General features: G+C 37.0%; 1 protein-coding gene across 8 annotated transcripts in view; it reads right to left on the reverse strand.

Moving 5' to 3' along the window:
• Nucleotides 1–26,615, reverse strand: part of TTC26 (tetratricopeptide repeat domain 26) — a 53,986-nt gene that overhangs the window by 19,743 nt on the left and 7,628 nt on the right. For 7 of the 8 annotated variants that reach the window (XM_030003112.1, XM_030003110.1, XM_030003109.1 and 4 more), the window contains exons 5-13: nucleotides 19,088–19,137; nucleotides 16,683–16,828; nucleotides 15,219–15,390; nucleotides 14,733–14,807; nucleotides 13,413–13,515; nucleotides 9,801–9,856; nucleotides 7,931–7,984; nucleotides 7,441–7,504; nucleotides 743–831 (exon numbers count right to left, since the gene is read on the reverse strand). In XM_030003112.1, the coding sequence (XP_029858972.1) occupies nucleotides 743–831; nucleotides 7,441–7,504; nucleotides 7,931–7,984; nucleotides 9,801–9,856; nucleotides 13,413–13,515; nucleotides 14,733–14,807; nucleotides 15,219–15,390; nucleotides 16,683–16,828; nucleotides 19,088–19,137 (809 nt within the window). The remainder of the gene's footprint in view (nucleotides 1–742; nucleotides 832–7,440; nucleotides 7,505–7,930; nucleotides 7,985–9,800; nucleotides 9,857–13,412; nucleotides 13,516–14,732; nucleotides 14,808–15,218; nucleotides 15,391–16,682; nucleotides 16,829–19,087; nucleotides 19,138–26,615) is intronic. The other variant, XR_003921707.1, reaches the window with a different exon arrangement.

The following is a 26,615-nucleotide window of genomic DNA, read 5'->3' on the forward strand; positions in this document are numbered from 1 at the left end:
TTTCCTCACATCTGACTTGTAACTGGATATCTGTAAGTTGCACCCATTTTATCCATTGAATACTGGTGATCTGATAATGCTGCATTATGGTAACTGCAAACTCCTTCTCTTACTTTGAAAAATGCAACATTGCCTGCAGGGTACCACTCAGATTACCTCTGCAAAAATAATATTCTTAGCTTATTGCTTTGGTAATACTGCCCTATCTTAGCCCTTCACAGTGACTGCTTTCCCTGTAAAATATAAGCGTTATTACTTTCAGAGTCCTTCATGTCCTATCTTCCTTACACACTCTTGTTCATTAAAATGTTGCCCCCAGTTATTAACCAGTGACACTAATCTCCATTACGCATTTGATAAATCTTAAGAAAACATTTGGTTTTTTCCTCCATGCTGCCCACTCCATAAATATCCACAAATTTTTTTATTGTCTTCCTTTAATTATCTTCCTCATCTTCTGTGATGCCACCAGAAAGCCTGATAATGGTTAAATTGCAAGTGTGATGAGACCATCATGCCCACCATGCTGCACAATGCTATCTTATAAACCGCTTCTTTACTTTTTGATCCATTTGCTGTACTGACCACTTATGTCCCACTGTCATTCCCGTGTTTTGTTGTTACTGTTGTGTTTCTGTATCTTTTTATGTTTACATAGTGTCTCATACAGTACAGTCTAATTCCGTAAGTAGTGATTACATGCATTAGACTACTACTACCAATACTAAATAATAATACTAACCTTGACTGAGTTGAGGTAAATCAGGACATTAGCAAACTGTCTAAGAAGAAAGAAGCAGGAGGACATGCACTGTCTGCCTGGAATGGTATCTAAAATTCAAAAGAGAAATGCAGATTTGTAGAATTTAACAATCGCATGGTAATGGAAATCACTGCCTAGATTGCTGGCAACTATGAAAGCAGCTAACTTCTAAAAATAGCATTAACTTGCCTTTTCAGGCAAAGGACCACACTAGAGGTTAGAAAAACTATTAGATCATCTTGTCAACTTTCTTTGCAGCATACAGTAACTATTGCAAGACTGTCTTCAACAGCAAATTCTACGGAGACAAATTGTTTAAGTAACAGGCCTTTTCCATGACACAATTTATGTTACATAATTTTACCGTGAATTATTCTTACTCTTAGGAATTGACACTTGATACAAAGCCTGAGTTTGTTATTCTAACCTCATTAGCCTTTTTTCTTTAAAATTAAGCTTTTCAATTATTCTGGACAAAGAAGCTCTACATATTTTAATTTTAGTTCCAGTAAGAGAGTAAACTTGATACATGAAAATATTGTTACAAAAAAATTAATACATGCACAGGAAAAATAGTTAGTGATAAAATACAATATGAAAATTAATTTCCATGCATTTGGGATTACCACATTGCTCACAAGTGGTAAAGCCATAAATAAGTTAGGCATATCAGTTTAAATGAGCATCAATAAACTTTGCTGCTGTCTATGTCATCATAAATTTTGCTGCCATCATACTATGCTGTCATCTACTCTGAAATTGCAAGCTGGGTTACTGAAAAACTATTTCAAAGCTTTTTAAGAGATTCTGAAGTAAGCTTACTAGGACTAATTTCTGTTATACCCAACCAGCAGAGATTGGTCAGAGATGGATGAACCCAAGTAGCAGCTGGGAAAGCATAAACACAAGTGATGTCAAATCACTACTATTTCACTATGTCAAATGATCATTAGATAGCATGCTGCTCTGTGCAGTTTGGTAAGGTGACAGGAGATAAGATCCTAAGGCTACCTACCAACAGCCCTGAAGTAATCTGCTCCTGTAGGTTAGTTAGCATCAATCCATACACACTAGACAATTAAAATATCTTCCCTGTATATAGAAATTTCATGTATCTGAAGAAAGATATTTTGACTCCATATCACAGCACAAAATATAGCATTCCACTGTAAACTTGTACATTCTCCTTTAAATAAGGTTGGATAGTAATTATTCCTGGAAAGCACTACATAAGATCTCAAATTATATTTCAAAGGAAAGCAGAATATTCTCATTTTTTATCTTTTAGCACTAGGAGATACTGAGCTTGGATGTCCTGTCATTTCTATATAGAGACAATCCATCCTTATCTATGTCTGAACCACATCATTTAGCTCTCCAACTTAAGAAAATTATTTGGTTATTTGTGAAGTGTTCACTTGGGAGCAGAAACTGGCCTGTATATTTACCTGTCCTTTTTTACATGCAGGCATACTTATCATGGCACATATATGCCTTGACAGGACAGTAACAGAAACAGTTTTCCTCAGTGTTCCTCTGCTTTTTTTTTTTTGTTGTTGTAATGAGGATGCAGGTACCTCAAAAGTGCTCCTTTTCTCTCACATTAAATTTTTTAAGTTCATAAACTCACAGCAATTTATTTTAAACAAAATTTTAAAAAATGCAAATAAACATGCAAAAACTTAAAACCGAGAATACATTTTCAGTAAAAATGAATCACAGTAACAAAATATTCAAACCATACTTTTCCCATATATGATTGAAGAGTTTCTAAGTTTCAGTATTTATTCTTATGTCCACATTTTGGCAGAAAATTTTGTTACCCCAGCACACCATCCTCCATATACTTTTAGTGAAAGATTTCATTAAAAAACCAAACAAGTAAAACATCTGTAAATCTCATATAACTCAGCAAAGAATACTACCAGTGACAGGAAAACTAGAGTTTTGTAGTTCTAATTTATCCCATGTGACTCATGCAGGAAGAGGAAAAAGTTCTCATTTTGAAAAATTACTTAGGGTGACCTAAGAATACCTCAAGAAAAGACTGCACAAAGTCCAGAAGAAATGTTTCACTCCTCCCACCCAACACCAGATATGCCTGACTTGGTCCTAAAAGAGGTCCACTGAAAATGAAAGGGGTGCTTTTCTCCATTATGCTTGCAGTGTTTTTAGGGTAGTTCTTAAGACTTATGCTAAGCACCAGAAACACTGCATTTAATGGAAATGTTAATGTTCATTTACTTTCACTAATGTTTGTTTTGCCCCATTTCCTCCTTAACTTATCTCAGAAATCTGATCTGTTTAATTTTCCATCCAGTTCAAACCCTGGAAGAAGAGCATAAGAATTAACTACAAAAATCTAGTTATATCCTTCTTTGTAATGCCAGTGCCATTTCATGTCATTGGGATTAAGAATTTTTATTAAGCTTAAAAAAAACCCAGCAAACCAAGCTGCTGTTCTGGGTGTTATTTATTGCTGTTAGAAGTTGAATATTGACCCCTACTCTGTAAGTGCTTCCTTTTTTTTTTTTATTTTTGTTTTCAGTGTCCCTACTCCTCTTAAAGTACATAACTTCCAACATGAGATGAAATGTGTACATGCATTGGAAAGGACTTTCACATTAACTCTGTTTGCTCTATGTTCCCTGAACCTCCATGCCAGAGATCTAATTAAAAACAGCAAAGGGCTTAACTGATGACTCCAAATGACTTTACAAATGACACTGTATTATTCTGCAACTGTCCGTTGCTGCTTTTGTCTTAAGGCAGTGGGGACTTCCACAGTTAACAAAAGGAAGTCAGAAAGACAGGACCTTGTTTTGAAAAAATATTCCACATCTTCATTTTAATCCATTAATTTCTGATAATCCACATTAAAATCAGGAGCCTTGTAGGCCCAGTTGTGAGCAAAGACACAGCATAGGATTTGCTCACTCCAGCAAGCACAACCTACTTTTGTATTATAAATCTGTGAAGCAGCCAAGTAACTTGATAAAGATCTTAGACAACCTAGTGGTACTAGCTCCTTGCAAGGATTGGCCCAGTGGGAAGTGCTAAAGCATGACTTACATGCTTGAATAGCACAGCTGGCTACTTAGCTAAAGCCCAAGTATACAAACAGCAAGAATTCTGTTCTCCATTCTAAATCCAGCAAAACAAAGGCAGCAGATCAAAAATGACCACAAATATACAACCTAGTAGCTAATATGCTAAGTTACATAAGAACATAAAAATGATCATATTGGATCCAAAGTCTATCTGGTTCAGAAGCTTGCCAAGTAAGAATATACAGCTATAGAAAGAATATATTCTGATTTCACATATAATACATGCTGTGGTATGTAATGCCACTTCCTTTGAAGTTTCTCCCAGCTTCCAACAATCTGGACTGAGGACATCCTAATCATTAGTGAAAAATTTGTGTTATAGAGCCAACGGATTTTTTTCTACAGATTTCTTTATACCTTCTGGTTCTTGCAAGATTCTATATCAAGTAAGTTGTGTTATGTGAAAAAGTAATTTGTGCTGTTTGTTTTAATTGTCTTGTGTGATGACTTCTGTCAATGCTCCTTTTTTTTTTTTTTGTATGGTACAGTAACTGATCCTTCTCTATTCCTCTTCTCCTTGTCATTTATGATGGTCTGTATCACGAACATAACCAAACTCAGCCATCATTTTCCAGGCCATGTATCCTCCTTTATTTAATCTCTCCTTGTTCAAGAAGCTATTGGCTTTCTCTGATCATTCTTGCTATCTTCATTGTACCCTTTCTTGCTCTCCCATATTTTTTTTTAAATGTAAGAACTAGAACTGCAGACAGTATTCAAGAAAGGAAACCACATCTGTATACAATGACACAGTAATTATTTTTGGTTTGTTCTCTTCTTCCTCATCAATCCCTAAGATTATCTTCAACTTTTCTGATAATTTTGCAAATATTGTTTAAGCCCCGCCCCCCCATGTATTACCTCACATCAACAAAGTTAAATTTAATTTGCATATTATTACCCAGCCTCATATATTCTTCCACAGCTTGTTTTCACTTTTCCTACTATAGGTAATTTTGTACCATTGGCAAACCTAGTCATGTCATTACTTGTCTCCTATATCTCATTAATTATGAATACGAGCTCTTTCTTTAAAGAAACAAAAGGTTCTTTCAAGTGTTCAAATCAGGTGCATTTTATCCTTTTCACTGTTACTTCACTGAAAATTTTCTGTTAGACATAAGAAAGGTTATTATGTAGCTTCCCTTCTTGAAATTAGTGCTGTCGAAATTTTTTGAGGTATTTGCTAACACATGGATTTTGAATTTGATTATACTCGGATCACTGCAACAAAATTAGATTTTCATCATAAAATTTCAAATCAGGTTCTATGTAATCTCTCTATTGGTCTAGAGTCACCTGTTCACTTGTGTGTTCTCTAAGAAAGATGAAAACTTAGCATTTAAAAATTCATTCTCTCTATCATGCCATGTCATTGCATTTACTAGGTCAATATGGGCAGAATAGAAGTATCCAACTATTATTTAATTATCTTTCTATATAAAATCTCTAACCTCTTTAATATGCCAGTCACTGTTCCCATCCAGGCTGGGTGGTGAATAATTTAGCCTCAATATGATGAGTTTCATATCTGAGCATGTAATTTAAAACAATTTTATGTTACTCACTGACAAAAAAAAGATATTTACTTTATTTTGAGAGAAGGTTTCTATAATGTTAGAACAATTTCTCCACTGGCATCATCTAGTTAGTAATACCCCATTGTAAATTAAATAGGAACAAAATCCTACATGTTACCTTCCTCCTATCACATTTTAAAAATTATTTTAGGTTTATAGTTTCCTCTTCTAAAACCAGGTGTTCCACTTTATTAATCTTCTTGTAAAACTTCTAATTTTTGTATAAAAACATTTACATATTTGGTCTTCACGTGTTTGCTTTTTGTTATGTCCTATCTAAAGTGAACTCTGTTTGTCTCTTCTCTTTCCTAGAGGTTTGTTGACCTCTACCTGTCCTTCATTTGAGGATGCAAAAAACCCCTCACACTATTTTGCCTTTAAAGGAGGAGTTACCTTGAACGGTGTGCTCTTCCGTATCTTAGCTTTCTCCCACAAGTTTTTAAAAAGATGACAAAGCAGTTTTTACATGGAAGTACCAAGAGCATAAGATGTTTGCAGTACTAATGTTTCCATTTACCTTTAGTTGAAACTGATCATTCCCATAGGCTCATTTTTTTCAATTAACCCACCTTCCTAATCTGACTACATTTCTGTTCCCTTTCTTTTTTTCCTCAACCATGCCTCTCAGCCTCTGTATCTTGTTTTGCATATGGGTTTAAAAATATTTCACAGTACAATTAAGACTTTTAGCTTCCTAACAATTTCAATTTTGGTTTTGGGCTATATCTTCACTATACATCTTTTCAGGATATCTTTTCTCAGACTATCTCTGTATTATTTTTATCCACGTGTGCTATGGTCACTCATCACACCTGCATGACTGTTATGGGCATTAAGAGGTCTACCACCATTGTATCAGTCACCCTGTGACTTTACTGGCATCACAAACCCAGTTAGCTATATGCCCACTAACTGAGTCTTCCACTACTACAGTTCATGCTGCTTCTTTCTATAGGCTGGGATCCCAACTCCAAAGGGATAACCTCAATGCAAAAGGAATATGTTAGCGAAACCTCATCTATGGAATCACTTCCAGCCTTCCAACATGAAGCTCTCTGCTGCACAATCTCAACAGTACAAGGGCTGCAAGGGGAACAGAATGGCTCAACAGTATTTCTGAAAGTTTCATCAGTGCTGCCACTCTGTCTCTTGAGCTCCTTCTCTTTAGTCACCATGGACACAGGAGACAGCATTCTGTCTCTGAGGACCATGAGCTGTCTGCACCATAAACATGCATAAGTTACCCATCTAAAGAAATAGTCCTAGTGACAATGCCTACAAAAGAAACTGGGAAGCCACATTTCGGCTGAATTTCTGTGTTCCAACTACTGGCTTTTTTGATTTGAGATTTTTGGTTTTACTTTGGCAAGGGGAAGGGAAGACAAGGTCTCGTTTTGGTCTATTATTGAATAAGTAAATATTGAAAATATATTGATTTTTTTGTTGGGTTTTATCATGGGGTTTTTGATTCAACCAAGAAGTTAGTCCCAGAGCCTTCATTTCTCTCTGTAGCCAAATTCCTCTTTATGTTTTTATCACCCTCAGTTTCAGGGCACACTCCATGCTAGGACTCTATGTACTCGATAGGCTTTCATTAGCAGTCCTATATTTGTACCTGCAAGTGTCTGTACCTGTGAGGTTTCAGCCACACACTTCATCTAATTAGACTGTGTCTTCTGTTTCTATAATGGGGATTATTAGTCAAAGGTAAGCTGCCACAGCATCTATCAGTGAAGACTAGCAGTTTGCAGTATAGCCTCTTTTCCAGCCAAATTCGTATAGTAAGGTTTGGAATCAATTCAGCCTTCTAATTTAAACAGGCAAATTTGTTTTGGACTATAAATTAGGCTTTCTCTTACTCTTACTATAGCAACAAAATCCTAGCAATAGTCATGCTAACAGTCAGCAGTTAGACAAAGATACGATGGTATATATTTGGATATTGTAAGAAGGATTACATAATGGAGAGAGAACATTTCAAACATACCACATTCGCTGGCTGATTCACCCACCAACTGGAAGAACTGCTGAGCAATTTTCAGATGATCTCTCTGGGAGAGGAAAAAAAACCCAAATCCAACATGAGTTCCAGAGTTGATGCTACAATACACAGTGAAAATATACTCTGGAACAGATGAGGAGCAACTAACAGACAAACCAGGGCTGAAGTAAAAACAGAAAAGGTAAATGTGCCACTGTATGTGCCTAGATACACAAGAACACTGTAGAAAGCAAACAAGGTTTTTTGGAAGCAGGACAGGGAAGCCAAATTCAGCTTGATTTATTGTTAGGACTAGCAACAGAGATTTGCATTTCACTCATTCTGTACTGAGTACTGTATGGAAGAATATTAAGAGACTCAGAGATCTTGCAATCTAAATGAGAAATGACTGCTTGTTTCACTCCATTCCAGTCCCTACAGATTTGTTCACATTCTAGTGTTGGAGAAGCTGGAGAATCTCATCGGCTTCACTCACCGAGCCCATTTCTTGTCCAAGTGCTGCATTTACCACTCCTTTGAGGATGTACTCCTGGGGAAAAAAAAAAAAAAAAAAAAAGTAAAAAGGATCAGAGAAGACAAGGTGAAGATTTCAGGAGACACATAACAGCCTACGTGTACATTATTTTCTTCCTAAATTCAACTCTATCCCAACTCAGTTTAATAGATAGCTGGTTGCTATAATACTATGACAGTGCTTCAGTAGTACAGTAGTACAAAGTTACCCCCCAGAAATCCATTCTACTTGCTAGCTAATCACTTCTGCTAAACATGTGGGATGCAAAGGGGTAGTGTGTTTTCTGATGTCCTATGCTCAAAGATGGTGCACCAGAAGGAACACTATAACATACTGTCATGCCCTCTTCACCATCATATGACCAATAACCAAGCGCAATGTTGTTATATTAATGCACAGATACCACTTCAAGTATGCACATTGGTTAACCATAACCACGAACATCCTTGCTCCAAAATGCATAGCATTTCTCATCAGGGCAAAAATGTCAAGAGGTTTGTGCTCTGTGGTCATGTTACTCTACTGAAATTCAGAATAGGAGCAGAGTACCCTGTAATCTCTACTATGAGATACAACGATAGTTTAATTCTTCTCTAAGCAAGATTTTCTCAGCATGTAACAGACTCATTTCTCTTTTTCTAATCTTATAATTAGGAGTTACAGCTATAAACCTGTTTTAGTAGGTAGTTCTGATAAACCTGGATAGCCCTGTCACAGATGCAAACACGGAAAAAGAGAAAGAGACATCTACACACCAACAATGGAGTGCAAGGAAACAATCTGAGAGTACTAGCCAGCACGCGAAGTAATCATTTTAGCACACCAACTCTCTTACAGATTCCAAATTATTATCCTATAGACGTCATGACAAAGAATAAATTTGTGAAGAACTGAAGGATGATATACGAGTAGGTTTGCAAGTCTTAGCAGGGAGTTCCTTCCAAGTGTCAGTGAGAAAAATGGAAAAAAAGCACAAAGATTCTCATTTCAAAATGTGATCAAGAATGATATGTTATTTATATTAGGCACATATATGGGGAAAACAGAGGCTAAAGGACCAATAGCTGCCAAAAACTGTTCAATTAATTCTTGCTATACTGAAAAATGCAAGAAGTGAAAAGCAACAGCAGAAGACACTCCTCAGCACAGAATCACCAGATCTGTGTTCTTGAGGTTTTCCTTTTCCCTCCCTCCATCTAATCCTCACACAGACTCACGAAAGGTCCCTTTCATGCCCAGCTATGTGACCTTTGGAAAATAAACTGCAAAGAGGAATAAATCAGACACTAAAGATATTGGAACATCCACAAAAGAGAATTACAGTAGCAGCTAAGGGACACTATAGCTTTCACTCACTGCAGCTGAAGTGAGATGGGATTAGAAATGACCAATTATTTAAATTGCTTAATCTAATCTAGCTCATTTTTATTGAAATGGCTTCAGGACAAACTACATGAGCATCTGAGCTAGCAGATCTGAGGGATGGTAACCATCACCAGGGCAGAAATGAGAAGTATTTGTAGTTGGAAGAGGGCTTTTATCTATGCACTAATGGTCAGCTCCCCAGAATCAAGTCTGCACACAACAGAGCTATATTCTTAGTTGACCCCAGGTGGTACAATAATAAACATGCTAAGTATTCATATATGCACATATATAATACTTTATGCATGCACATTAAGCCTATTGTTGCTAAAAAGATGAAAAACACAAGAGTTTTAAGAGTGGGAATGGGGCAAGCTGTCCTCAGGATACCAGTTATGTATGTGGCAGATTTCATATCAGTTTACAACCTCTGTCTTTATGTACCATGACATCAGTTTCCAATTACCTGTGGAGCTGTAGGTTCCAGGTCCTTAATCAGGTTATAAGCCTCCTGCACATCATCTGAAATACCAGACGTTAGAATGCATGACAACCCATAGCACACTGTATTAGAACAAGTCACTCATCCTCTGCAACATTCCCCAATAGTCACAGACTAAGAAATAAAGCATTTAGACAGGAGGAGAAAGGTAACTATAAATCATTGTGAATTTATATCACAATGGTGATGGTTTTCTAGAACTCAAATAACATGGAGTGAGTAATAGCTTCTTTATTACTACAATTTTCCTAGTAGAGATGACTTGGCCCCCTTATTCATAATCCAGTGGCTGCCTTCTCAACAGTACAAGGTCAAGAGAATAAATCCATCGTCTTCCTGTCTTTTCTCTTCTCATATTTACTTACCCCTCAAGGAAGACAGAATAACATGATTCTGAAGGGAAACTTCATCTTTTCCTTATCAATATTTCAAAATCTGTCCAGCAGCTCTTACCTGATCCTAATTCTAACAAGCAAAAAGCACTACTAGTATAGAAGTTGACATGTAAATTTTGAATTCAATAAACAACTTCCTTCCCACCCAAAAAATAAGTAAACTGAAAAGATCCTAAACTCTACCTAAATCAAAAAAAGGTGTTGGCACTATGGTCGGCTTCATAAACCAACCTAGTGAAGATGCCCTTTTTACTAGCAAAATTTTGTTAATACAGCATTATACCAGCTGCCCATAAGAACAAACCTTATAAAACAAAACTTTTTTTTTTGCTAGTACATACCATCCACACACTGTAGGGACAGTACTCCAGGGTGACTTAAGGCATTATACATTGGAGCTCCCAGGCTCCCTTCCAGCCCTTGTGCTTTCCTACCCATTCCCTTGAGCAGTCACATAGTAAGCCAGCACAAGGTCCTAGACTAGCCAAAAGGAATCACTTTTTTTTCTTTTTTTTTTCCTTTTTTTTTTTTTTAAATAGAAGTAGTTTTTTTGTTAGTTTTGGCTAGCTCAGCTCACCACCACCACCAAAAAAATGACAGCAGCCCTTACTTTCATTGGTCTAGACCATTAACACAGAACCATGCTCTTCAGGCTCCAACAGAAGCCCCTAGCCACTCTCACTGGAGCAGATTACAACTGGATACCTGACCCCAAACCCTGCTAAAGTCACTACCTTACCTTGAAGAGCTGAAAAAAATGGGATGCATGTTTGTGCTTCAGTCACTCCAGTTCAAAGCATGTCTTAACACAAGCCTACCTTTATTGGAGACCTTGTAAGTTTTGGAGGGACAGCTGTAGTCATTAGAAGTAATGACTTCTCACATTCTTAACTAATGCTGCTACACTACCAACACTTTAAAATGGAAACTTAGCCTAACCAGGAAAATAGTTTTAATCCTAATTTGTCTTGGCCTCCTTTATCAATGTGCAACTCATTTGCATACCACAGTGAAGAACAGAACCTAACTAATGAAAATTACTGCAAGGTTGACAGCAAACAAGTAAACAAGACTGATTTTTAAGTGATGCAGAAGATGTACTTTGCTTCTGTGTTAGTAGAACTGAATTTGAAACATATTATTGTTAACAATATTATTGGGCAAAATAATTGGTAACAATACCAATATTACCTGTAGTGATATCGGCAACAATACTACTGGACAGAAAGGTGGCTGGGAACAGCAGGCATAGATTTACCAATGCCAAATTGTACTGACTAACCCATTGTATGACTGGTTATATGGATAAGGGGATAGTAGTGGACACAGTTGTCTGTTTTTGGGATCCCTTGATCAAGACAGACATTGAAATACTGGCACAAGCCCACCTGAGCACTCCCAAGGCAGGTAAGGGGCTGAGGAGAGACTGAGAGAACTGCATTTGCTTAGCTTTCAGAGGAGAAGGCCCAAAGGAGATCTTATCACTGTCTACAACTAACTAATGGGAAGGTACAGAGAAGATGGAAACAGATTCCATAGGGTGAGATGAAAGGCAGTGGACACAAGGTGGAACAACAGATGAAGTTCTGACTAGATGCTTATCTGGACAAGGCTCTAAGCAACCTGATCTAATTGGACCTGCCTTGAATAAAAATGTGCTAGAGATCTCCAAAGGTCCCTTCTCACTGATAATGTGATTCTGTTATTTACCTGGAACTCTCTAAATTTACACAGTATAAGGCAGGTGATAATGTACTTTCAATAATATATAATTGTGACCATTTGAATTTATTTGAGAATGTATATCTAATTTACAAGCATGACGAAATTTAAATAACCTCATATGAAATTTAAATAACCTTATTGTCATTGTCTAGTGTCAAATAAAACAAAATAGGGATAGAATTGCCATATTTTGTGAAGACTGTAATGTTTGCAGATTACCAAAATCAGATTAATGAGATTTTTATTGCACGGTATTAGCCACAACAAGAATTTCTATAACTGCTAATAGTCATGAGTAGTGGGGTATTCTAAAATTTGTCACAGTTTGAGTTGAACTGAAATGAGGCAGTGTTTCAATTGCACATGCAGACAAAAGAAGCAGTCCTGGATACAACTGAGCACCAAAGAGAAGTTATTCCAACTACAAAGATTAAGTCTCACCAACCTTGTTGATTACAAACCATAAAGATGTTACTCAGAATCAGTATCTGAAACTCCAAGTCAATTACATTATAAAAAGCTCACAGAGCTTTTTCAAAGTACTGTGTTCACATATGGTCAGATTCCCCGATGAACTAATTGCGATGCAAAGAATATAAAGTTGGTATGACTTATTTCTGCCAGCAGAATATATCTCCTTTTTTCCTGGTAATTCTTCAACATTTTGGAAAAAAATCACAGGCGTGGACTTCATTTATTTAAAAAGTAAGAAAAGACATTTTTCTGCTTTCAGATGCTCTGGTCATCTAAACGTAAAGGTGACAAAACACAAGGCTTCTAAGAAAGCAGTGAATGGAAGAGCAATCATCACATCACCTTATATTAGATGACTGCAGTTAACACCTAGTCATCACTCAGCCAGTCAACCCACTGCTGAATAAAGGAACACAACGGGAGAATAGGAATGGCTCTGAAACTAAACTCAGATAAAACACAAAGGAGTCAGCCAAAGGAGAGAAACAAGTGAAAAATCCTTTTCAACTGATTCTGGCTACCTACCTGCATTCTTTAAGAGCTGTAAAGTAGATTCGGAATGGAACGTCTTGTTCACAAACTGTAGCCATGTTCACAGTCACTTTGGCTCATATTCTGTTTGTATTTACAGAAATAGTTGTCCTTGCCTTCATAGGACATATGCCTACCCTTTGCACATATTCAGGCAGAGTAGAGGTCCCCTCACTGTAAACGTATAAACACCACCATCCCCAAAGCCATCACCCGCAACCCAAGAACCTCCAATACTCTGCTGAAGTAGATTTATTTGACTGCACACAATTAAAGCCCTTCTCCAAGCCATGGGAGCTCTTACATCACTATTTTCCAGAGGAAGAGAAAATGAAATAAATTACATTTTACTGCAAAGGAAAAAAAAGCATTTCATTGAATAGTCAGTTGAGATCAGATGAATGAAAGTTATCCCTGAAGCTATGAAAGAGCCAGAGAAAGGTGTATTTACCTTGCCGGAGATAGTAAATCACAAGATTCAGTCTTGCCTCAGGAATAACATCAACCAGGGGAGGCAGGATCTGCAAAGCCCCTTCTCCTCCTCGGAACACCACCTGCAGAGAAAAGCAGCATACTGATAACTGTGTATCAAAATCTTGTCTATGATCTCTTAATTCAAGGAAATTAATCCTTAAATTCCTATATTAACAGTAGGAAAAGGTCAGTGGTACTGGCATTAGCATAATCCCTACTTTTATGCAACTAGAATTACAACGTGTGAAAATCTTTATTCTGAGGAATATAAAGTATTTAATCCATCAGTAAAGATAAACTTATTTCAGCTTTTAGCAGCTCAAAGCAGTGATACGCTATATATCAAAGATTTTAAAGAATAATATGGTCTGAGACAAGACTGAGGGGAACACACATGGAATTATAATTTGCTTATGATGTATGCATATGAAAAAATTAGGCTAACAACTCTGCATTTATTTAGAATGCCACAAGATCCTAAATGATCAGGAGCAGTCGATTCTTTATACTTCAGTTTCACATGACAGTTCTTCCAACAAAACCTAACATATTTATTCAATAAATCACTGGCAAAAAGACCAACATTCAAAATAAAGAATGTTAACTTACAAAAGTCCAGTATGAAAGCAGTTTTAACTCTTGGGGAAAAAAAGTGTTAGCTTGTTGTGACTGCTCTTGGAAAACGACAAAGCAAGCAACTGCCCATCATTAAATAAGACCAATCTACTGTTACCAGTTGTTCAGCAAAGAAATAATACCACTGCAGGAAAATTAACAGGTGATTAGTGACTCTCTTACTGTGGAACACCCAAGTATTTTGGCTTTTATCAGCATCTTCTTCCCTATGAACTGAACTCCTTGTTAAGTAATTTTTGGATGAACACCATTTTTCTGAGCTATCTTAATTCCATTCACATTGCTGTCATACTAAATAAGAGTCCAGGGTCACGCATTCTGACTTGTTTCTACAGTGTCCTTACTGACCAGGCTCCACAAAATGTCTTGCAAAGGTATACTTACAGGACATAAATTATTTTAATATGCCTTCGGGGGTAAAAGCAACAGCATTATTATTTTCTTGACACAGTCTCAAAACTGACAGGGAAAAATTCCAGGGGGAAAAAAAATACACTTGATGCACATTAATTATACAGGTAGGATTTCTGGAATGGGACTTATATGGCAGCAGAGATTCAATTGGGTCTGCAATTCCCAAAATATTCCATTTTATGAATCATCAAGAAAAGCTCTACAAATGAGTGCAGTTCATGTTAAATCCGAGGAATACATTACTCACCAGGTTGTGCTTAATGAGCTCCTTGCCAAACTCAAAAGACGGTGAGGCGCTGTCTGTTAAGTTCTTGAGCTCTGCCTGGAATTACATACATTCTAAAATTTTAACATGAAAACAAAAAAGCACACAAGCATAAATGGAGCTTCATATGAGCCCAAAAGCTGACAGAAAGACATCTCCGGCGGTGCTGGGGCACTGGAAGATTTTTGCCTTCCCACTTCTTTGTGGTGATTTTTAGCAATTGGTTAATACATATAGACACAAGGTCAAAAGTGGACTGGGAAAACTGTTAAGACCACTGTGCACACATGTGGACAGATGGCTTAATACCAGGGAAACTGAAATAGGTGACATTCCTAAGAGAAGGACACAACGACAAGATAAAGGCCATTATCAACATTACTGATTAAGATAGATAACAAGGAAAAGAAACCTGTATGGAATCTTGAACTAAAATAAAGGTGAACTGAAGGGCCGCCCAATAGATACCTCAGCAGCCTTCCCATTGTAAAGTCGGAAATGGTTACAAGCCTTAAGGTTAAGAGCAATGGTGCTGTCAGGAACTTGCTGAAGATAAACAGCTAGCACTTCCTGTGATACATCATAGTAATCCAGTTTGTAATAGCATAGGGCCACATATACATTCAGAGCCAGGTATTCCCTGCAGGAAAGAGGATTAAGGAGAACATTTAAATCCCACCAGATAGTTTAACTACAGAATATTAAAATCAGTGATAAAGCTCTCACATGTCTATACATCTTTTACAAGCACATCAAAATCGGGGTTTCTGAGAAAAGCTTAGAGCTTTTAGAGCTCTAGTTTGTTAGCTAAGATTGCACAGATCCAGACCCAGATTCGCATTAGTTTTTTCAACGGCAGCTACTGCAGCGTTAAAGAATTACCTACAAAACTTTTGGTTTGCAAATCTGGGGAATGGTGGCAACTTCACACTAAGGAAATGCACAGAACATGAGCGCTGTATTTGGCCTGGCAGAATAGGATTTTCTATGCAATACATGCAAAGACATTTAATATGCACATAAAACTTGGAAAATATTTTAATGGATCTTTTTATGTTATACCAAGTACAATTATTCAAAAAAATCCTTGCCATTACAAGGTATCAAGCCAGAAGAACTAGACACAGAAATAAGACAGGCATTTGTGGAAACAGTAAGTAAAAGGATAATTGTCACAAAGGTTACTCGTTTAGCTTTGAGTGATTGATTCTACAGGACTTGGAAGTTAAAATCTCCTCCCCAAGCATTACATGACATACACATTATGATGGACTTCTCTGAAGCATTCAAGAGGAGATACTGCTAAAAGATAGCTATGTATTCTGAGACAGCTGTTTCTATTTTATTAAACAATACTTCCAGCCACTTAAGAATTCAAGTTGTTCCTTGTTAAATTCTGAACTAAGAACTTGCAGAATATGATAGGAAAGCCATCAACAAATATCATAGCAGGGTAAATAGAAATGGAAAGAATTTCAGACTTAAAGGAATGCAAGGAACTCTCTACATAAAAGCTGAGAACTTAACCCTTCTTAAAAGGGCTAAGAGGTGAAGGAGAAGTCAATAATCACAAGCAAGGGTCACCAGACTGGCCATCAGAGGGGAAAAAGGAAAAAGACAAAGCAGGTACATAACCATATATAATTTCAGAAGAAGTAAATAACAAAATAAAAAAAGATCTCAGAAGGAATTACACAAAAACATCACTAAAAGCAAGCAACAGAAAACAGACTTCTTTTTAAACATGCATTTTTCAATAATGCTTTACAATGAACAAAATTGAGGGGGCTGCAACTTGTGCACATTTTGTGGTGGGAAAGGGACATAGTAGTTGGGGAAAATTCCTACTTTCAGAAACCAAGCAACTAAATGGAATTCAAATACCAACAGTATCAGAGACACTGCAATAAGGTTTAGAGTAGAGATGCCCACCGATTATCAAGAAGAATGCGTTTGTAGATATCAATAGCTTCTTGGTAGTGGGACCGCATGTAGTGGATAGATGCCAAGCTAAGCTGATCTTCTGTAACGTCTTGCAGATTCTGGTGAGAGCTCATCAGTTTCTTCTCATCACTGAACTAAAAAGAGTGTAACACATTCTCAGAAGAGTTCAGCGAGAAAAACTGTTTTAATTAGCTGGATTAGTTTTGTCCTTGCTGGCAAACGGCAGGTGATTCATATTAAACATCTGGAAAACCTCTGTTACTTTAAAGTTAATTTAACCAGTGGACGAAGCCAAACATTAAGGAGGCAGACCAGTTGAAACTAGGTAAATGTGAGGCTAAAACTAAGTACACATTTTCCTTTAATGTGCGATTTAGACATAATTACATTTCACATGCCTTGATGGATAAGAGGGGAAGAGCTGAATTAATTATTTCACAAACAGAATTTTGCAACACAAGATTGGACTGTTATTATTCGAGCCAGCAGAATTTTTGCTGTTTGTAGATCCAAATCTTATTTCACTTGGATAACAGAAAAACACAAGACTTGGCAACACACAAGCACAAATTTTCACAAGACTTCTTTACAGCAGTAACAATTTCTCTTTCATCAGCTCCTTAAAATTCCAGTATCTTTAACTAAATGGTTTATTTTTAAAAGCATTGCTTTATAGCATGTAACACACACACAAGGATAAAAACAAAGAACAGAGTTAAACATATCCATTACATTTGTGTTATAATAGTAAAGTTGAGGCTATTCACCTAATCTGTCTACTCAGATCACTTATTCTGATATCGAAATGTTTATGGTTGTATTTTTTACAAACTTAGGGAACAAAAGATAAGTAATCGATGTAAATCACTTGGCTAAGCAAGTCTTGACAAGACAATGGAATAGAAAGAACAAATCGACCTAAAACTAGGAACCAGAAACTTTAGTGGGCTGGTTGCCCAAGAAGCTTGGCTATACCACATGAATCAGCTAAAAATGTGCCCTTTAGGTGAACTTAACTAACTATAAAATAAAGACCACACCTCTAGAAGTTAGGATGCCTGCCTCTACCTGAAGACCGTCACCCACTGAGCTTGTGCAGTAAAATTAAAAGACGCTGCACCTTTAAATGAAGACAAGGCATTATACACCAGTCTGCTTTAAGATACAGAATTATGGGCACCAGTAAAAGGTTGATAAACAGTGAGTATGGTAATTATGCTAATTTACTATGTATAAATGAATGACTGTTGTAGTGTCGGGTGCGCTAGCTTTGTGGGGATACCCCCTAGCACCCTTTGCTGCGCAGAACTGGCAATAAATAGCTAATACCTCAACAACGTGTGTTATTGGCTTGCACACTTGGTGAACAATCCCACAAGTTTTGGGACAACAATTGTAGTGCTTCCCTTTGCAGGTTCTGCTGATTCTACAGTAATTATGAATTTCTCTTACACACAAATTCTATCTTATGTATTCGTTTTTCATCTATCTGCTCAGTTTTCTTCAAATCCTTTTCCTCCCTCTTTCAGCCAGTCACAAAATGATACTCCAGTACAAAGGCAAGAGAAGTTGCTTAACAGAACTAAAGGCAATGGGCTTCAGAGTTTCGCAAAACCCTTTATGTCCAAAGACTAACTAGATGAACTAAGAATTATTCAACTTCTCTTTATCACAGACATCTGTAAGTGTCAGTGTCACTACAAAAATGTTTTTTAAGATTTCTCTCTTAAACTTAACAGAGATTTAAGTAAAGACAATCTGACATCAAAGCTAACATTCAGGTTTTATACTTTCTTTCAACTCAGTCACTTCAGTAGCACAATATTTATTAAGTATAACACAGGATGGTAGAAAACCAAATTTAAGGGAAGATAGCTATGTGTGGTAAGTGAAATAAGCATTTAATTCTTGTTGAAATTAAAGTAAATTTCATGTTATAAACAATACGACTTCTTGGATACTGAATGACTTAGGAGGATCAGTAATAGCATACAGACCATTTTGGTCAAATTGCTAAGTATAAGACAGCTGCAAGTTAGGAAAACCTGGCACACTTCAAAGAAAAAGAAAAATAATGGCTTATACATTTCTGATTCTATTCAAGTTCCAGGTTCCTCATGATCAAAAATACCATCAGGCTCCTGTTGTATGACTTATGTGAAGTGTGTTGGTAAGACTTTGCTTAGATACATGCTGAGGGCATCTATTCTGAGATCATGTTTTCACACTTACTTTCTCCTCCACATTTTAATACAGTAGGGTGGTTACGGAAAACATTTGTTCTTCTGCCACCACAGACATTTTAATTATTCTGCCAGGTTGCCAGCATAAATTACACATTACCAAACTGAAAAGAAAACAAACAACGAATGAGTGAAGAAAAGACATCATACCTTATGTGCCAGGTGAAAGAGTAAACGGTTCTGGAGACGACTCTTAGGTGCTGAAAGGAAAATTCAGTAAGTATCACTGCAAAGAACAACTTAGGGTGTCTCTTTTTTTATTTTTAACTCTCTTTCTCAATAGACATGCATGCACCCATATTCTTTCATTAACTAGCCCAAGTACAGTTCTTCACTGACACAGCCTTTGCACGTCATGCCCTGGGGCAGATTCTACCAATTTTAGAGTGGTTTAAAGGCCTTCCTGCTTCCTATCTTCATTCCCTGACATTTCTTTTTAAATCCCTGTTGAAAATAACTTTTCATTGGCCTCTGTCTTCCATGAGCCTTAAAAAGTTTACCAATTGCACTATCATTTCCCTGCAGGGCCTTCTGGATAATTCTCTGGTTTTTTGTGACACGCAGCACAGCACCTTTTACAAAATAAAACGCAGCAACAGATGAACTCATAATCAAGGCTCCTTCTACAATGTGTCACATTTGAAGTGAGTTGTGATTCATAATTCTAGGAATCTTGTCAGCTTCCAGTGTATTGCAAAACCCATTGTTGCTACCATTTTGTTATGTATGCACATTACATTATACTTAGTTCTAATATTTATTCTGTCCTCAGGAACAAAAGGCACGTGAAAGAATCCTGCAGTCAGAGCAGATAAGATTCAACCTAAGATATGGGGAGACATTTAAGGGAGACATCTCCTTTTTAGAGCCACTAAAGTTCATGAAATTTCTTGCTCTAGCAGGATTAGGAATACCATTTAACTCACTCCATATGACACAAATTGTTAACTGCAGAGCTTTAAGTCACTAGAGCATGCCTTGTGCTTCACTGAGAGTGATAAAGGTCCTCGTCCAACAGAGCTATTAATTTATTTTGCAAGCAAACTTCCAAAAAGCTTTCCCCTGTTTCCTGTATTTTCTTTAGCCTACTCAGTTAATGAACACTCTCAGTCTTGCTCAGACCAACCAGCTGGCAACCTATGTTCCACAGAAAGGATGCACATGGAATCTTTACAAAAAGCAGAATTACTTACTGTGTTTATGAGGCCACAAAAGTGCAGAGTTAGCAAAGCAATGGCCTGTAACACAAGGCTATAATTCTTCTGACATCCTAAACCATGAAAGAGGGCTCAAACCACCAAAAAGTCTTCCCTCCCTGCCTCCAAGATGGAATTTTCTAGTAATAAGTTAGATTTTTTTTTTTTTTTTAAGCAGTTTAGGGAGAGATTTCCAGACTTCTTACTCTTTCTCCATGTAGTAAGAAAACTTTGTAACACAGTGGACAATGCCAAAATCCAGGCCATTCTCATCAGGTTGGCTGCTTAAGTCTGCCCACCTACTTCTGATAGGTATAGCAATTATTTCTCCCCTTTCCTCCTTAGCAAGCTATGTTATTTAACCATGGTCCTAGCAAAAGAGGACAGTGAATTGTATCTTTAAAGAACTGCTATAACAGAGAAGTCCCAAAAGGCAAAGGCGGTATGAGAGTGTTCTTACAAAACCACATCTTGCAGGGTATTACTAGCAGAGCATGGAGTTGTTAAGAAGCTAAATGGTCTTCAATCTAGGATATATGTGGGAATTCTCATTAGCCTAATTATTAAAGAACAGAAAGTTTTTCTGATCTACAATCAATATTGTATAAGCAGCAGTAGTAGTATAACTGACACGACAGTACATTCTAGAAATTATTTCATCCATTGAATTAGAAAGTTAGAGTACCTTAATCTAAATGCATATTCTTCAAAATGTTGTCAGCAATGATACTGTGGTAACTCCACATGTGCCCCAGCATTAATTGACAGGTTTTAATATCAAAGTTTAGAAGGGTTGCACATGGACCCCACATGTGCTTTTGTGCAAAACTTAAGCCAACCACAACCACCCTTCACAATTCAAAACACTTGGTCATCAAAGGCTCCAAAAATACAAGCAGGACCGATTGTGGGATTTACACTGAAAATAACATATTGTATAATCACCGTACTATGGGTAAAGACACCAATGTTCCTTTTCTGAGTAGGTTTTGTTACTTTTTTTTTTTTGAGTGGGTTTTAGCATAAATTTCACTGTGAAAAATGTGACTTGCAAGCAATACTCCCTCAAGAATCTAACCCAAGGAATTCTTGTTTCACTGGTCAACCAATGACTGCAATGCTGCCCTCGCAAACCTGGCATCTGCTCTGACATCAAAATTATTATTTACTTCTTGGCAAAGCTGGAGGGTTAGTCCATGTTATTTTACACCTAAAAACAGGCAAAGGATGAAACCTGAGTTCTCATGGCGTGCATAGATATATGGAGGGAGAAAAAATGTCCTGCCTCCTAAGATATTTATGATACTATCCATTTGATATTCTTTAAAATAAGACACTTCTACTTAATGTCAGCCAAAGAAGGAGAGGGGCAAAACCCAAAAAAATACAGTGCTGTTGATATAGTAAGCAGAACCATGGAAACATTCAGTATCAGCAGTTTCTTTTCTCCCAGTGCCAAATGCATTTTTTTGGGGGAAGACAAGGAAACATATGAACAAGGTCAGATTAGCTTCCAGAAAGAATTTGGTTATGAATATTGGATAAAGCTGTTGTCAATCACTGGAGCAGGAAGTGATACAACTGCCTCATCAGAGATAATGATTTTTAAGGGACATTAGGCTTGTTCTTTTATTACTCTCTGCTGCTACCGAATTTCCTTGTCACTGATCTATTAGTGCTACAAGGAAGCACAATCTTCTTTTCCTGTCCTACTTTTTCAAGAAGACAACTGTACTTTTTTTTTTTTTAATCAGTACTAAGCAATCTAGGGATCATAACAAACATAATGACAATGCTACATGGCAACAAACTCACCCTGCTCCAGGTCTTCAGCACAAGGCCGATACTAGACATCACTGAGGTAGCTGGATAGCATATATTTCTTTCCAGCTAGGAAACACATTGATATTCCTACGCTAGAATTTTTTATTTTTGTCATGATCAGTGCTGATGTTCCAGGCACTTAAAGTCATAGCTGACATTGATCTTAAAAGTGTTCCGTATATTTTTATGTGCTGACACTGACCAGGCACCTAGCGAAGTATTGTTAAAATATAATAAACAGCTACAATAAGAGTGAAGACAGTTATCTTCACTAATCATTAAACAAAAAGTTAAGCTCACTAGAAATGGCAGCTCAGACTCTTGGTGAGTTCCATTTTGCTGCCACAGGCAGTAAGAAGATGATGAAATACAGTCATGGACAAACTGGCATTTGTGCCCTCTCGTAAGAGTGCCAGGCAATGCTGGTCATGCACCCAGCATTAACAAATCCCATCTAGCAGACATAATGCATACACTATAGCAGCACTTCACACATTAACAGATGTAGTACACATCTTAAACGTATGTAGCAGGAGCTGATAGGAATGGAACAGGGCTGAGAAGGCTCCAGACTAACAGCACAGAAAATATGACCAGAGGAAACCTTATTCTCCTGTCCCCGAGAAACAACACCCGGCTCACCTGAATACAGTAGCTGAATGAAGCCCTCTGTGCCTCAGAACCACAGTCTCACTGGTGGATGGAAAATGCAAGGGTATGGGAAAAATGTTTGGAAAAACTGTGGTCCAACAGTGAGGTTCACACTTATACACACTTGAATAGCTCCACTGTTCTGTAGATTTCATTCAAGAAAATTCTGAGGACATTCATTGAAATTTTCACATTCCCAAAATACTTAAAAAACAGTTCAGCTATGTTCAGTTACTGGCAATATAGACATATTTCATTTCAGTCATGCCTAAGCACAGTAAATTAAGGATCATCAAAGCAAAAAATTATCAATTATTCCTGTTCTGTAGCTTCCACTATACTTTAAAAAGCAAAACAAGAAAATAAGGTTAGTAGTTTTTAAAGTTTAAATACGTATAAATCGATTTTTTTTTTATCACTTGTGCACTTTGAAAGTTCCACATATCAAACTCTGCTGGTTCAAAACACAGCTAAAATGCAATGAAAATGAACTACTGTTCTCAAGAAATACAGTACAAGCAGAAAGCAGGTAATTTTGCATGTTAGGTGAACATACAGTCTAAAGAAAAAGAAAACCCACCAACTTTTCCATGCCCACTTGTAATTGCACATTTTCACTGGTGACAGCTATCTGACACTTGGCAAACACTAATACATGCATAAGCAAAACTGGTTTGGAAAAATGTCATTGTTCTTACTAACCCGTCTCTGTCCTGCTTTTGTACAATATTGCTCCTTCCAGAATAGACTGTGAAATGAGAAGTAACTCTGTTCAGTTAAACCACATTCAGATCTGACACACGCAGAGTTGTGAAGAAGTACAGTAATTACAAAGCTTTGTCCATCAAAAATTACAAGGGAGAAAAAAAAAAAAATTTAATGACTGGTTCAGCAACACAACCCTGTCTGTACATGAATCTTTAATTGTAAAATTTCGTTTATCCTAAAAAGACTTTTTCAAAACAGATTTAACTGCAGCCCCACTTATGTGCACATTTTGTGGTTTAAAAGAACACTGCTCGTTCTTGTGTTTTTCTTAATGCAGCGCTAGCCAATGGCTTCTGAGAGCACTACGCAGGCTTCTAAACACTAGGATCAGTTGCCAGGACCACCATGTAAGTGTGCCAGGCCAAATTTCTCGTCCTTGCAAGGCATGGGAACTGGGAATGCAACATAAGGTTATTTGGTTTCATAATTAAAAATTAGTAATTTATTATTATTATTATTTATTAAACCAAGATCAAGACTTTCAGCCTCATTCTCCCAAGACTAGATGGGCTAGCACATGGCATGGAAAACATATGTTCCGCTCATATATGAGAGCACAGACGCAAAAGGAGTAAACAAAGCATCACTTGGCAGCTTCACTATGGGATGACTATGAAAAAACAGTAGCTGACTTGAAGTAACTCTACCTTCACCTCAGATCCAGGAACATTAGTAACTGTAATGTAAGGGGACAGCAGGGAAAAAGGAGAATCCAGAAATATCTGAGAGGAATTTGGAAGAAAGCCTAGAGGAGATAAAGTACAACTGTAGTGAAAAACCTTCAAAGGAGGATTTTTCTTTATTGCCTTTTTGCTCTACTACTTAGGTTATATTTGCAGTAATCCTGGTTTATATGACTTTTGATATACAGATTTATTCTTTCCTGAGAGAATGTACCATGAAGTTTTAATTAAGTAATGACAAGCTAAGAGAACACTTCACATCTATTATAAAATAAATATAAAACCTTGCTCCACAAGAGATTGTGGACTATATATCTTGTATGAAATGTAATAATTACCTCATGGCTTTTAATGCCAATTTCCTAATTTTTAAGTATCCTGCATATTTTTTCTCAGACAATTAACAATAATTTTCTTAAGCAACAGTACATGACAAGAAGGAACTTCTATTTGATTTCTAGATATTTACATGTTTGTGTGGAAAATCTATTCCAGAAAGCTAGCTGACATTTATGTTCCCTCTCACACAGAGATTCCATCACTGTAGGAATTTAGAATTATAGCTAAAAATAAATTATTTCTCCCTCATTTGTTTTAGCACTATGCTACTTTCAGGGTCTTAGCATAACTGCAGCAATAAACAGCAAGCAGTGTGCAAGAATTCAGGCAAAATAATCCCAAAACAGCAATGGTAAGCAGTCCAACACTAACACTATCTACCATTTTTTCAGGAGTATTCAAAGCAGTACTGGATAAATGGTGTTCTAGAGACTTCACCTGTTGTGTCTATATCCAATGAAATATTTTGCTTCTTCAGGATCTTTGCAAAACCATGGAAGAGATCACAAGATGTGATGGCCTCAGCTGTCAATAATATATCGTGAACACCTCAGCTGTCAATAATATATCGTGAACACCCATCACTGACGCAATCCTAAAATGTTAAAAAAAAAAAAACCTAAAAGAGGATCTGTCTTGAGCAAAAATAAAATGGTTCAACCTCAGTGTAAGAATGACTGAAGTGATGGGAGTGGAAAGGGGGATATACACAACTTGGAAGCCTTCAACAGAGAAAGAAAAAGTATAACAAATCTTCAGCTCTGAGTGCCTCCCCACCAAGCCTAAGCAGCCAGAAATCATCAGTATTACAGTACTCACAAGAAAGGTTTAGCACCTCACTATAAAAACTGGCATGCTGTCCTTTTTAAACAATTACATAAAATCAGGAACTGATACTACTGGTGTAAGTACTCAGTTATTCTCTGTTCCCTCCCTCATCTACACTCCCTATGTCTTGCACTCCTTTTTTAATATTCCTGCGCTTGCTTCCAGCACCCGAGTACCACTAACCGTACCCCCTACCCTGCCTCCCACCATGCTACTATGAACTAATCTGAAGGGGCAAGAAAAAATTAACCTTCTCTCAGTTCCAGCTCACAGTTAATAAAGGTGCATGCCCAGCTGTGTATCTGTCATCTCTAGAATGGATTTCTGTAATTCACGTGATGTGAAGCTGATGACAATGACTCCAACTGGTATAGGATGCAGCCGCTTGCTTCCCCCATGGTTTAGGTCACAATGACACCTCAAACTCTACTGCTCAATTATTTTGGGAGTCCAGTTCAAGTTCTAGATTGTAATCTCCAAAGCTCAAATTTGTGGTACATTAAAGATTAAATTATTATCTGTGAATATTAAAAATGTACACACATCTTGAACAATACAGATAACACAAAGCTCTCCGTGAAATTTTTTACAATTGGAAACAAAACATTTCCAGTTGTGGGATTCAAGCTCAACATGATCTTTCAGAGGATTTTAAAGGGATACGAGAGTGTAATTATTTCTAAAAAATACTACAATACTGTCCTTTTTGAAGGCACTCCTCCACAGTAGCAGAAAGTACACAATTATTTTCTCCCTACCCTATTTTCAGCCCAACAATAGAAGACTAAAGAAAGAAAGAAAAGCGAAAACTCGTATTTCAATAAGAGTTTTATCCTAAAAAGGCAAGAGTCAGAAGTTGACCAAAAACATCACTACTACTAATTCTGCTTAGAAAGCACTGAGATACTACGGTTATGGGAAACAATATAAATCACTAAGATAAATAGAAAGTGATGGGTAACAAAATTAAACTGCAGAAACGTTTTTAGGCACTAAAAGCTGCCTTGGAATCTAATTTCCATTCCTCTTCTTTAAATGATCCGATGCACATTCAGATTAAAGTGGAACTGTAACAACGTGACTGCAGTGAACTCCACAACTTTAAGTATCAGATACCTAATATCTGACCGCTAAGGCAACAGGACCACATACTAAGTCACTCAAACTATGCAAACACAGTCCTTGTCCACATCAGGGAGAATGCTGAACTCTCTCGGATGCTTATTTTTTGATATTTTCACTAGCCTAATTAGCTACATCTGCACTGGCTCTGAGAAATGGAGCCAGTCAAAAGAAAAGTAACTTTCTGTTGCTGGTCACCATATACCAGGTTTTGTATTTAGAAATTAAGAAGAGACATTATTTTCCAGATGCTTCTTTCAGTTCCAG

Source organism: Aquila chrysaetos, chromosome 26, assembly GCF_900496995.4.
Source record: "Aquila chrysaetos chrysaetos chromosome 26, bAquChr1.4, whole genome shotgun sequence".
Lineage (NCBI taxonomy): Eukaryota > Metazoa > Chordata > Aves > Accipitriformes > Accipitridae > Aquila > Aquila chrysaetos.